The following is a 13918-nucleotide window of genomic DNA, read 5'->3' on the forward strand; positions in this document are numbered from 1 at the left end:
ACACCCACTTCTAAACGGCTATCACTCCATCACACAGAAATAAAAAAAAAAAAAAAAAAAAAAAAAAAAACATAAAAAAAAAATTAAAGAAAAATCTTGTATCTGTTCAGGAATGTAAGGAATTCGCTGAATATTTAATTTCATAAAGTACCACATTTTGCCTTGTTGTGATCTTGGTTAATGGAAGGAATGCATGCCTACAAAATAACTAAACAAAACTACTACATGTGAAGCTCTTAGCGAAATGCCTACCACAAAATAAGCTCTCGAAAATGTCAATTACTGGGGCACCTGGGTGGCTTAGCCAGTTAAGCATCCAACTCTTGGTTTCCGCTGAGGTCATGATCTCATGGTTTCAAGATCATGGAGTTCAAGGGGCACCTGAGTGGCTCAGTTGGTTAAGCGTCCGACTTCGGCTCAGGTCATGATCTCACAGTTGTGAGTTCGAGCCCCGCATCGGGCTCTGTGCTGACAGCTAGCTAAGAGTGTGGAGCCTGCTTCGGATGCTGTGTCTCCCTCTCTCTCTGACCCTCCCCTGCTCAAACTGTCTCTCTCTCTCTCTCAGAAATAAATAAAAATAAAACATTAAAAAAAAAGATCATGGAGTTCGAGCCCCATGTTGGGCTCTGTGCTGATGGTGCAGAGCCTGCTTGGGATTCTCTCACTCTCCCTCTCTCTCCGCCCTTCCCTTGCTCACGCTCTCTCTCCTTCAAAATAAATAAATAATCTTTTTTAAAAAAGTCAATTTTTTAGGGGTGCCTGGCTAGCTCAGTTGATGAAGCACGTAACTTTTGAGCTTGGGGTTGTGAGTTCAAGCCCCACGCTGGGGGTAAAGATTACTTAATAAATAAATAAATTCCTGTTATTATTGGCAACCTGCTTAAAGCTTTTAAACATTAGTAAAGTCTACACATTGAAATGTATTTGGCCTACAAAGAAAAAAAATTAAGGCTAAACTCCTTGCCAATAGACAATAACATTTTTAAGTGCTCCCTTTTTAAAATTAAAAAAATGTTTATTTAATTTTGAGAGAGAGAGTGAGAGTGTGAGTGAGCAGGGTAAGGGCAGAGAGAGAGGGAGACACAGAATCTGAACAGGGTCCAGGCTCTGAGCTGTCAGCACAGAGCCTGATGTGGGCCTTGAACTCACAAACTGCAAGATCGTGATTTGAGCTGAAGTCAGATGTTTAACCAACTGAGCCACTGAGGCTTAAGTGCTCCATTCTTAAAAGGGCAATTTGTATTTTATCTAGCACAAGCCTATGTAATTGTTTCCCCTTTTGATATGAAAACATCAAAAATATTAAAAGCAAGAGCACTTGGAGTGCTGAATCAGTGGAGCATAGGGCTCTTGATCTCAGGGTTGTGGGTTCAAGCCCCACATTGGGTAGATGTGGCTCTGTGGGAGGTCTTTCTGGAAACAAAAGTCACCGCACTGGGTTGGGAAACTATTAAGGAGGAAGGAAAGGGGCCACTGACACTATTGTCAAATAGACTCTAAAATACTTTATTCCCTGCCCCCAACCACCAGGAGAAAACAGTGAAATAAATTGGAGAAAAATGGAATAAGTTCACTTTAAATAGCATCCTTCCTGGCTTTTAAAAAGTACTCTTTCTGGGGCACCTGGCTGGCTCAGTCAGAAGAGCATGGGACTCTTGATCTCGGGGTTGTGAGTTTGAACCCTATGTTGGGTATAGAGATTATAAAAAAATAAATAAATAAATGAACTTTTAAAAAAAAAGTGTTCACTTAAAAGAAGAGTATTCATTCTATGCTGGGAACTGAGAATCTCTTAAGAAGTATAACTGAGGTATAAGAAAATCTTAGTTGAGGGGCGCCTGGGTGGCTTAGTCAGTTAAGCGTCCTACTTTCGATTAGGTCATGATCTCGCGGTTCGTGGGTTCGGGCCCGGCGTCGGGCTCTGTGCTGACTGCCAGCTCAGAGCCTGGAGCCTATTTCAGAGTCTGTGATTCCCTCTCTCTCTGACCCTCCCCTGCTCACGCTGTCTCTCTCTCTCTCCTAGAAATAAATAAAAAACATTAAAAAAAAAAAGATAATCTTAGTTGAATTGATGGACTTAACCTAGACAGGCACAATTCTGCTATTTTGTCTTCATCCAGCATTGACAGGCTGGATTATTTTGCCAAGATATTCAGTTAGGGAACCTGGAGTTCAGAATTCCAATATCTAGTCCAAACTCTTTCCTGGGCTTGACAATTTAACCTGTATCTTCTTATTTGTAAGGTGAAAAGTGCATTTGCTTCTAACATTTTTTAAAAGATTTTTATTTTTAAGTAATCTCTACAACCAACATGGGGTTCAAACTCACAACACTTGTGATCAAGAGTTGCATGCTCTGGGGTGCCTGGGTGGCTCAGCCAGTTAAGCATCCAACTTTTGGTTTCAGCTCAGGTCACGATCTTGCAGTTCGTGAGTTTGAGCCCTGTGTCAGGCTCTCTACTCTTAGCCCACTTCAGATCCTCTGTCCCCTTCTCTCTCTGCCCCTCCCCATTGGTTCTCTTTCTCTCTCTCTCAAAAATAAATAAACTTTAAAAATAAATTTAAAAAGAGTTGCACGCTCTACTAAGTCAGCCAGGCACCCCAGTCTACTTCATTATTTCATTCCTTATTTAACAGCTATTTACAGAATTCCCAATGAGCAAGAAACTGGACTAAATGCCGTGGAGAAAGCATTTGAAATGCTCCAAAGTTTAATAAGGTACAGTCTGAGTTGCAGGATCTGTTCCACTTTGGAAGAGAGGAAAGACATATAATTATAATATAATGTCACAGCGCTAAAATAGATACATGTTCAGTGTTGTGGAAGAACAGAAAAGGGCACTAATTACTCAATTTCATTGCTAAAGTATCTGTAAGCTATATTTCAATAACCAAAACAGGAAATAGAATTATCCCAATACATCAACTTTTTAAAAATTCTGCTTCTGTCTCAATTATTTGTCGTCCTCACTTTAGTTATGGAAATCTACTCATAAGGCTTCTTCAAAAAAGTACTAGAAAATGAGATCTACAGTGATTTTCAGTAACCCATATACTTTTGCTAGTATATGCATTCAAATATATTTATAACATGCAAAAACTAACAAAACAACCCCTATCTTTGCTATGTGCAATGCACTCTGATATTTTTACTCTGTTCTGTTTTTCTTAGCCCAACATGGGGCTTGAACTCAGGACTTCAATATCAAGAGGTGCATGCTTTACTACTGAGCCAGCCTGATGCCCCTGCTCAGTTCTTTTGTTCTTTCCTTTTAGATTGCTGGTGGCAACTGATTAAATTGATTTCATATCTGACTAATAGATCATGGCCTACAGTTGAAAAACACTGCTCCAGTATGTCCTTTAAAAATGAGAAAGAGGGGCGCTTGGCTGGCTTATTTGGTGGAGCACACAACTCTTGATCTCTATATGTTGGGCGTAGAGATTACTTTTAAAAGATCACTAAAAAAAAAGAAGCAAAGCAGTAGTGCTCAGAACAGAAACAAGTGTGGTCAGGAGGACCCCAAGTCATATCTTCTGCCCAGCAAATTAACAGATATCAAAGCCATACAGGATTAAGTCTCTGGGAGAAAAAAAAAAAAAAGGCCTGTGATCGCTCAACTCTTTGACCATGAACCCATGTCAACAAAGAAGGTCCTCTAAAGTTGTCCAGTCCCCAAAGGGTGAATCCTCCCTAATGGAGAATCCTTTGAGGAGTCTGTGGAGAGGATAAGGCCTATCTTCTGGAGAGCAAACTGGAGCATTAAGATTGACTGACCAGCAAATTCACACTGCGGGACTGGGAGTCATCATCTTCCCTGTCCAGCTGAATAAGATACATGCTATGAACTACTGACATCCCACTTTCCCTCCACATTATGTATTGGGTGCATTGATATTGGCCTTACACTTCCAGATCAAGAGGAATTACTCATGAAAAAAAGGAATTCATATTACTCAGAGATCCCAAACTAGGGCATGGACTTAATTCCTAGAAAAGCACTGTCTTTCCTAAAGAATACTGAACCCTAGAATCATATCTCAATCCAATTCCATGTCATCAGAGTTTGCATAACTTCAAAGTATCTAGCTAATTAATGGCATTCCCATTTTCTTTTTCTATTTTAATATTTGATATTTTGATGTAATCTGAATGGAAGTTAAATGAATGCACTCCATGACCATCTTGAAATAAAAGTATAGTCGGTTTATTTTAAAGCTTTTTAACTATTTCACTTTTAAAGTTCTGTTCTTGATATTCTAAATAATTTTTTGTGGTTTTTTAAAAAATAAGTTCTATGTCCAACATGGGACTTGAGCTCATGACTCTAAGATCAAGAGTCACATGGTCTACTGACTGAGCCCACCAAGTGCCCCCTGTTCTTAATAGTTTAAATATTTAATTTCAATATTAATAATTAATTTCAATATTCTAAATATTTAAAATATTAATAATCTTAATATTATAAATTTGTGGTTTTAGGGGAGCCTGGTCGGCTCAGTCAGCTAAGCATCCAACTCTTGATTTCAACTCAGGTCATCCTCTCATGGTTTGTGAGTTCAAGCCCAGAGTTGGGCTCCAGGCTGACAGCACAGAGCCTGCTTGAGATTCCCTCTCTCCTTCTCTCTCTGTCCTTTCCCCCTTTTCTCTCTCTCTCTTTCAAAATAAAAAAAATTTTTTTGTTAAAAAAAAAGAGTAAGAAAAGAGGCACCTGGGTGGCTCAGTTGGTTAAGTGTCTGACTCTTGATTTTGACTTAGGTCATAATCTCGCGGTTCTTAAGTCTGAGACCCATGTCAGGCTCTGCGTGACAGCATGGAGCCAGCTTGGAATTCTGTCTCTCTCCCTCTCTCTTTCTGCCCCTCTCCCACTCTCTCTCTCTCTTTCTCTCAAAATGAATGAAATAAACTTTAAAAACTTAACAGAATAAGAAAAGAGTACATTTTAATCTTGCACTTTTCATTTTCTTCAATTTTTTTTTAATGTTTATTTATTTTTGAGAGAGAGAGAGGATGAGTGGAGGAGAGGAAGAGAGAGAAGTACAGAGGATCCAAAGGAAGCTCTGTGCTGACAGCACAGAGCCTGATGCAGGGCTCAAACTCAGAAACTGTGAGATCATGACCTGAGCCAAAGCCAAATGCTTAACCGACTGAGCCACCCAGGTGCCCCTTTTCTTCAGTCTTTATAAATTTGTGTTACTTTCTTCCTCAGATTTGTCTTCACTGAAATAGTTACATTGGTAATGGCATTAGAGAGGCTTCAAACCCAGAGACTGAGGACACACTATCCCAAATGTGGCACTGTGGCCACATTTAAGTTGAAGGAGTCTGAGAAAACAGGGGGAGCAGGAAGGTCATTCCGATCTCCCTCCTTTGCCCTTCTTCCCTGAAACTGGTCATAAAATCCTCCTCAGAGAAGTGTCCTCCCAATAGCTGGAGGTCTGTTTCTTCGGTCTGTATTTCCTTATAAAAGCTCTCTTGTCATGTAAAACTTATATTGAATAAATGTTCATCCTTTTCTTCTGTTAACCTGTCTTTGTCAGCTTAATTTTCTGACTCAGCCAGCCATCCAAAGAAGGTGGAGGAAAACTCTTCCCTCCCCTCACCACAAAGAGCTTGGAAACCAGACCACCCCAGCTCTCCCAGCAGCAGCTAAGCTCCTTAGTGTATGTATCTGCCATCCCTGTTAATGGTGGCTTAAGTAATAATCAGTTATTGGTGCCCTGACATTCTCAAGTGCTGCTGTTTTTTGGCTTCTTGAATCATGCTGTTTCTTTAAAAAGTCTCTGGGTTCAAATCGATGCCATATACAACTGATGAATTTGGGACAAACTGTGTCAGCAATATGCCCCTTGACAGCAAAAGGAGGGACTCAGAACTCAAAGATGCAAATGTAGGGGAGTAAAACGCACCACCCGAAAATATTCTTCTTCAGCATAAGGATTATCTTGAGAGGGTTATTTTTAAGAAACTGCAGACATAGGAGAAACTCTAAAAACTAAGTAAAAGTTACTCTTTTGTAAGAACAATTTACATTTGTAAGGAAAATCTCCATTTGTAAAGGTGTCTCTCTCTGTACCAAGGAAACTAAATCTGAGTCTAAATCTCAAGAATTTTACCAGTGGAGAAGGCATGGATTTAAATCTGTATAATAACCTTACTCTGGCTTACTGGTCTTATAACTGTTCTCTCCATCCCCCAATATCTTCTAGTCTTGAGCTGGAGATGTTATTTAAAGTGATGGCTTGGGCCATTTGGGGGAGTTACTCAGTTTTCCTTGGTGTCCCAAGGCATACAGGAGGTATACTTGTTATTAAACTTCTATTTGATTTTCTTCTGTTAATCTGTCTTTTTATTACATGTGTGTCGCAGCCAAGAACCTAGAAGAGTAGAGGGAAAATTATTTTTCCTCTTCCCCCCAAATTTTACTTTGGTGAGGAACCAAATGATGCTGGAGATATCCAGAAGATAAAACTCTTGGCATATTATCTGCCTCAGACGTGATTAATTCTCCTAAGCAGGTTTTGTAAGTGTACCAGGTTGGTGTGGGGGCTGACTGGGATCTTTACTATGCTCAGAGTGACCTGAGAAAGCAGGCAGAAGTGAGAGATAGCAGAACTGTTGAGATCAGTGGCCCTGATCTTTCTTTGAGTCAAGTTTTTTAAAAAAGACATTTCACGGGGCGCCTGGGTGGCTTAGTCGGTTAAGCGTCCGACTTTCGATTAGGTCATGATCTCACGGTTCGTGGGTTCGAGCCCCGCGTCGGGCTCTATGATGACTGCCAGCTCGGAGCCTGGAGCCTGTTTCAATCTGTGACTCCCTCTCTCTCTGACCCTCCCCTGCTCATGCTGTCTCTCTCTCTCTCTCTCTCCTAGAAATAAATAAAACATTAAAAAAAAAATTAAAAATGACATTTCAGGCAGCAGATTTCCCCAGGCTTTCCCAGCGCTGGGAAAGACCAAGCCGATTTGGAAAGTTTCAGGACCAAAAGATGTAAGAGGTCTTGGAATAAGTAAGAGTCGGACAGTTAGAATCTGTGGGGCAGCACCCATCCCTCCCTTCTCCTGTTCACACAGAGGAGGAAGATTTGACATTAGAACTTTACTCCCTTTTTGGGGCACCTGGGTGGCTTAGTCGGTTAAGCGTCCGACTTTCGCTTAGGTCATGATCTCGCGGTTCGTGGGTTCGAGCCCCGCGTCAGGCTCTGTGCTGACTGCCAGCTCAGAGCCTGGAGCCTGTTTCAGATTCTGTGCCTCCCTCTCTCTCTGACCCTCCCCTGCTCACGCTGTTTCTCTCTCCTAGAAATAAATAAATAAAACAAAAAAAAATTAAAAAAAAAAAAAAAAGAACTTTACTCCCTTTTCTACAAGACTGCAAGTGCCATATATCCTGTTTCCACTAAGTTAGGAAATAGTGATTATCTCTTTTCTGATATTTGCTAGGCTACACAGCCTTTTAGCACCTCATTTACCTGAGACAAGGAGGATGAAGCATGATAAAAAGAGGGAAGCAAGAGAGGAGTGGCCTACATTCTCATCCCTTAGTTTAAGAATACATGAGTTTCCTGTAAGTTGAAGTGACACCATGCAATGTGGCAGGACTGGAGCCTACCCACAACACACACCGGTGAGCCGAGTGAGTAAGTCCAGGCACCTTCCACAAGCAAACTCATGTTCCTTTCCACCCCAAGTGGTGGTGATCCAAGAGTTAAAGGCTATGGGTAAAAGGCCTTGGGAGTTAAGAAGGAAGGGAGAGAAACATTCTTACAATGTCCCAAGCCAGGGGACTATGATAGAGAGCCCCTAAAGAACTCTCGAGGAATAACCATGGCCAAATGTGCTAGAGAAGAACCTGTCTCATGGACAGAACTAACAAACATCAATACAAGAAAAGAAAAGCAAAATGTAAGAAGACCTTGGTTGTGTGTTTTCTCTCCTGGTGTTGCTGGAATATGCTTTTAGCAGTTTTTTGTCATTATAATTATCCTGATGACTATGTCCAGAAGGTTCTCTTCTCTTCTTCATTGAACAATAGGTAGAAATTAGTCATTCTTTATTACTAGAAATAGTCTAAAGTGACCTTCTATAGTAGTTTTGCCCCAAATTCACAGTTAGAAGACACTTGGGAAAAGAGCAGCCTCAGACATGATGCATAAAGAGTTCCTTTATTATAAGTAATCAAGTTGATAAAACTGGAAAAGTAAACAAATATTCTCTTTGAACAAAAATTAAATATGGCTGCCCCAAATGACTAAAATAAACAGTGTCCAAAAGTTAAACTCTGTCTTCAAATATTAACATTACAGGTATACATCCTTCATCCTGGTAACTAAAGTATTTCATTTTTCCTAAAAGCGTATTATATTAATCACAATTTGCTTAAGTTATTTTGATATGACATTTAAAATAATCATCTCTTAAATATTTAAATACCATTAGAATGCAACTTTGATCATTTGGAGGAATTTCCATTTCAACTCAATGAAAATCATCCATATATTTACATAGTTTACTCTTTTCTGAGTAGGTCACCTCCAGATCTCTTAGAATATTTCACCCTTTTCTACGAAAATATATGCGATTCATAAGTTCTCTGAACTTCAGTATTAAGGAGTAGTTATTTATGTTGTCTTTCCATGTTTCATAAGTCCTTCTAAATTTGTCATAATAACTTTCTTTTCTCAAATTGAAATCTGATCCAATTTTTTTAAAATAACTGTCTTTTTTCCATATTTCTCTCCAGGAGCCTTTGAATTTTTCCAAATAACTTTCTTTTTCATATTCTTCCTTCCATATTCCTTCGCCTTTTTTTAAGGCTGTTAATTCAGCTTTAAGTAAGTTTCTGTGAATTGTCCAATAGATTTTAGAATCATAATCTAGCCCTTTAACAAGAACAGTTTTGCCAAGGCCTCTTCTCAAAATTTCTTCATTCAGACTCACACTAAAATATCTACCCTTGAATAAAAAAAATAACACAAACCAATTACTTAGGAAATTGGTAGTATAGCCATATATCTTATTTCCTTTAAAATTTATTTATTTACTTAAAAGCAGCCGTTCAGCAACTTTTCTTCCAGAGAAAAGCCAAAAAACATGAAGCAAAAGGGTCCCCAAGAGCTTAAAACAGCTAATGCTAAATCCAAGAGTTTCATTACTAAAAGAGGTCATTGCCAAAGTCAATTGCCTCTTTTATAACATAATAGTTCTTCACAGACTCCTTGTTCATCTAACCCAAAGAAGGGTAGAAGTAATAAAGTATAAAAAACATTTTAGTCTGTTTGTTGTTTAGAGGAGGAAAGAAGCACGCAAAAAAAAAAAAAAGGCGAAGCATCAGAAGGTCACAGAAAAAGGAACTAAAAAGTATAAAATGCAAAATGAACTGAATTATCACTGAACTGTAAGATTAGATTCAGAATTCCGGTGTGCAGGAAGGCACTGTCATGTAAATGTAATTTTAAAAGACTTCCCACAAAATCATTAACATTTAAAATAGTCCTAAACCTTGAATTTTCATCCATAAGGAAATTTCCTTCATGGAAAACCTCACTTCCTAAAGAAACTGGATAAGGGGATTTCTTCCCCTTAATTTACAGTATAAAGGAGATCCTGTTGGGGTGCCTGGCTGGTGCAGGCGGCAGAGAGACTGTTGATCTCGGGTTGTAGGTTCAAGGCCCACACTGGATGTAGAAACTACTTAAAAATTTTAAAAATCTTTTTAAAAAAGAGATCCTGTTTAGCTATTTATATAGTCCTTGTGAAATTTTAACCTAACAAGATCCATTTTAACAAAATTTTAATAAATGAATAGCTTTGTTAGACAAGTACTTCACAGCTAAATTCTAAAACTGTGAAAACCCAGGTTTAAAGCAGGAGGCATTTCTAGGACTATCTAAAGGAACAAAGTAACCTTTTTTCCCTTAAATCAATAATTTTGGGTCATGAATACCAAAATTCATGGGTATTCATGGGAGTTCATGGGGCGCCCAGGTGACTCAGTCGGTTGAGCATCTGACTTTGGCCTAGGTCATGATCTCATGGTTCATGAGTTTGAGTCCCCCACCAGGCTCTCTGCTGTGAGCGCAGAGTCCACTTTGGATCCTCTGCCCCCTCTATCCCTGCCCCTCCCCAATTTCCACACTCAAAAATAAACATTAAAAAAATATGGAGTTCATAAACACAGTTTTAAAGGATTTACCATAATTTTCTCAATCTTTTAAATTTTTTTTTTTTTAAATTTTTTTTAATGTTTTATTTATTTCTAGGAGAGAGACAGCATGAGTAGGGGAGGGTCAGAGGGAGAGGGAGACACAGACTCTGAAACAGGCTCCAGGCTCTGAGCTGGCAGCCAGCACAGAGCCCGACGCGGGGCTCGAACCCACGAACCGCGAGATAATGACCTAAGCGAAAGTCGGACGCTTAACCGACTAAGCCACCCAGGCGCCCCTCAATCTTTTAAATTTTTTAAATGTTTATTAATTTTGAGAGTGAGCAAGCACCAGCACTTGTGCACAAGCAGAGGAGAGGCAGACAGAGAGAGAGGGAGAGAAAGAATCCCCAGCAGGCTCCAAGCTTTGACTACTGAGCTTGACTCAGGGCTTGATCTCAGGAACTGTAAGATCATAACCTGAGCCAAAATCACATTTACCTGAATGAGTCTCCTAGGCACCCCTCAATATTTTAAATGTTAAGAGCTCATTCCCTAAACCAAAATGAGAACTAAAACTCAATCTCACACATTAGTAAAATTCAACAGATGTAAATTACCACAATATGCATACTGCAGAGTTTGGTCACCTAGGAAGGAATAGAAGCTAAAGTATATAAGACGAAGTATAAGCTTAGGAGCCATAAAGAAATGAGCTTGGGGGCGCCTGGGTGGCTTAGTCGGTTAAGCGTCTGACTTTCGCTTAGGTCATGATCTCGCGGTTCGTGGGTTCAAGCCCCGCGTCGGGCTCTGTGCTGACTGCCAGCTCAGAGCCTGGAGCCTGTTTCAGAGTCTGTGACTCCCTCTCTCTCTGACCCTCCCCTGCTCACGCTGTCTCTCTCTCTCTCTCTCTCCTAGAAATAAATAAAACATTTTTAAAAAAATAAAAAATAAATAAATAAATAAAAAAGACATGGGCTTGAATACAGGCTCTTTCACTTGGTTACCCTGAGGCCCAGCTGTAAATGGGAATAAAAATATTGACTCCAAAACAATGGTTTTGAGGATAAATAAAATACACTCCTCAACTTAAAAGAGAAGATACTGTTTCTTTTTATTTTTTTTTTAATTTTTAATTTTTTTACATTTATTTATTTTTGGAAGACAGACACAGAGCACAAGCGGGGGAGGAGCAGAGAGAGAATGAGACACCAAACCAAAGCAGACTCCAGGCTCTCAGCTGTCAGCACAGAGCCTGATGTGGGGCTCAAACTCATGAACTGTGAGATCCCTGAGCCAAAGTTGGACACTTAACCAACTGAGACATCCAGATGCCCCTCTTCTTATTTTTTTTTAAGACTTTTTAAAAAAGTAATCTCTGTATCCAACATAGCACTTGAATTCACGACCCCAAAATAAAGAGTTACATGCCCCACAGACTGAGCCAGCCAGGTGTCCTGAGAAGATAATATTTTTTTTGTAAGGCCTTTGGCATCTTTATATATTTTGTATTAGCAGCTTACTTTTTTAAGATTTTATTTTTTAGTAATCTCTACACGACAATCTTGAGGTCAAGAATCACATGCCCCACTGCCTGAACCAGCTAGGCACACCCCGCCCCCCCCAGCTTACTTTTAAATGTAAGATGATTCACCCAATCAGTGCTGGGAAATTCCTTTTTAAAAAAATTTTTTTCTTTAATGTTTATTTATTTTTGAGACACAGACAGAGCATGAGCAGGGTAAAGGCAGAGAGAGAGGGAGACACAGAATCTGAAGCGGGCATCCAGCACAGAGCCTGATGTGGGGCTCAAACCCACAAACCATGAGATCATGACCTGAGCCGAAGTCGGAAGCTTAACCGACTGAGCCACCCAGGCGCCCCTTGATAATTCCTTTTTAGAAAGAACTGACTATGACTTGGACATGCAGAAATTAATGGGTTTCATTAGGCTATCTATTAATAGTTCAAAAAGCTCTAAAGAATTAAAATGGTTACAATTTTAATCGCTTTAATGTGAGGTTTTTTTTCTTCAGATTTGTTTGTGTTTGTTATAAAATAAGAGACTTTATTTTAAAAATAAGAAAACCGTTCTTAATCCTTAATTTTCCACTTTCCTTTTTCAGTACCCGTCCACCAAGAGCCCTGTGGAGCAAGGCGCAGGCTCAGGACAGTGGCACAGCAACACTGATGAAGCTCCGTGGCGTCCCCGTTTCATAGCGGCCGTGGCCGATTGTAAAGGTAAGAAAACTGGTGCAAAGTCTTCAGACAACTGATTACTGATCATCAACAGCATTTAAGTGCGCCCAACTTTAGAGAGTCCAAAGACTGAACAGTCTTTACCTTCAGAAAACACACTTGCTCTTTGTAGTTTCCAGTTGATCAGAAACTCACTCAACAAGCGGTTTCTAATAACAAGGGGGATATAATATACCCATGCAGAAATAAATGTGTAAAGTTACTCCTTAAACTGTCAACATCTGAAGTCGTGAATGACTTTAAGTTTTTTCCACTTTCTTAATTTTCTATTTTTCTATAATAAACATATAAATAACATTTTATAACAAAATTTATATATGAAACACCCAGTTCTCTCTCTATATAATCACTATGAGTACCAATTAAGAAAGACAAAAATTCAGTTCCATTATACATTCAAGGTTCTAGTTAATGATGTTTATGTATAAATAAAAAGAATAAAATATTGCTCATTATCTTTTCACATGAGTTACCTTATTCACTAGAAGATAGCAAGTAAGTGCTGAATTCTCCTTTGCAAGAAGTTGAAACCACAGCAGTTGGGAAGGTTTTAATTCTTTTTGTAACCACACCTTTCCGGTTTCAGTGAGTTCTACTCCTGCCAGCTTAACCAGCAAAACACCACACGGCTCTTCTACAAAGGTTAAGTAGAAAGGAGTAGCTTTAATACCATGTTGCAAAAGCAAATTTCAAGGTCACGTGCCCCCCCTCCCCCAAAACAACCAAATATGTTTATTTACAAATACCTAGACACTCTAGAGGTAGGTTCATTTACATCCGTATTTAAATTTTCTTAAAGCAAACTAAGCATACAACAGATGGGATAATCTAAAACCCCCCATTTCAGTAAGCTCCAGCACAGGATGTAGAACCCATTAAATACACATATGAGTAGAAGGGCTCCTGCCAGTTAAGCACCTAACTCCTGATTTCGGCTCAGGTCATGATCTCACAGTTTATGACATCAAGACCCACATCAGGCTCTGTGCTGACAGTGCAGAATCTGCTTGGGATTCTCTCTCTCCCTCTCTCTCTGCTCTTTCCCTGATCTTACTCTCTCTCTCAAAATAAACAAATAAAACAGGGGTCTCTGGGTGACTCAGTGGGTTGAGCGTCTTGACTTCAGCTCAGGTCATGATCCCACAGCTCATGAATTCAACTTCCACTTCGGGCTCTGTGCTGACAGCGCAGAGCCTGAAGCCCCCTTCAGATTCTGTGTCTCCCTCTCTTTCTGCTCTTCCTGTGCTTGCTCGCTGTCTCTGTCTCTCTCTCTCAAAAATAAAATAAACATTTTTTTAAAATCTTGAAAAAAATAGGGGCGCCCAGGTGGCTTAGTCGGTTAAGCGTCCGACTTTCGCCCAGGTCATGATCTCGCGGTTTGTGGGTTCGAGCCCCGCGTCGGGCTCTGTGATGACTGCCAGCTCAGAGCCTGGAGCCTCTTTCAGTCTGTGACTCCCTCTCTCTCTGACCCTCCCCTGCTCACGCTGTCTCTCTCTCTCTCCTAGAAATTAAAAAAAA

General features: G+C 39.8%; 1 protein-coding gene across 4 annotated transcripts in view; it reads right to left on the reverse strand.

The window, feature by feature from the left end:
• Positions 1-13918, reverse strand: part of CUNH3orf33 (chromosome unknown C3orf33 homolog) — a 28190-nt gene that overhangs the window by 3722 nt on the left and 10550 nt on the right. For 3 of the 4 annotated variants that reach the window (XM_039236065.1, XM_039236064.1, XM_039236066.1), the window contains exons 4-5: positions 12874-13034; positions 8144-8952 (exon numbers count right to left, since the gene is read on the reverse strand). In XM_039236065.1, the coding sequence (XP_039091996.1) occupies positions 8551-8952; positions 12874-13034 (563 nt within the window). In that variant the 3' untranslated portion in view covers positions 8144-8550. Of the gene's footprint in view, positions 1-8143; positions 8953-12873; positions 13035-13918 lie in introns of those variants that run through there. The other variant, XM_039236067.1, reaches the window with a different exon arrangement.

Source organism: Hyaena hyaena, unplaced genomic scaffold, assembly GCF_003009895.1.
Source record: "Hyaena hyaena isolate Hyena2069 unplaced genomic scaffold, ASM300989v1 scaffold_105, whole genome shotgun sequence".
Lineage (NCBI taxonomy): Eukaryota > Metazoa > Chordata > Mammalia > Carnivora > Hyaenidae > Hyaena > Hyaena hyaena.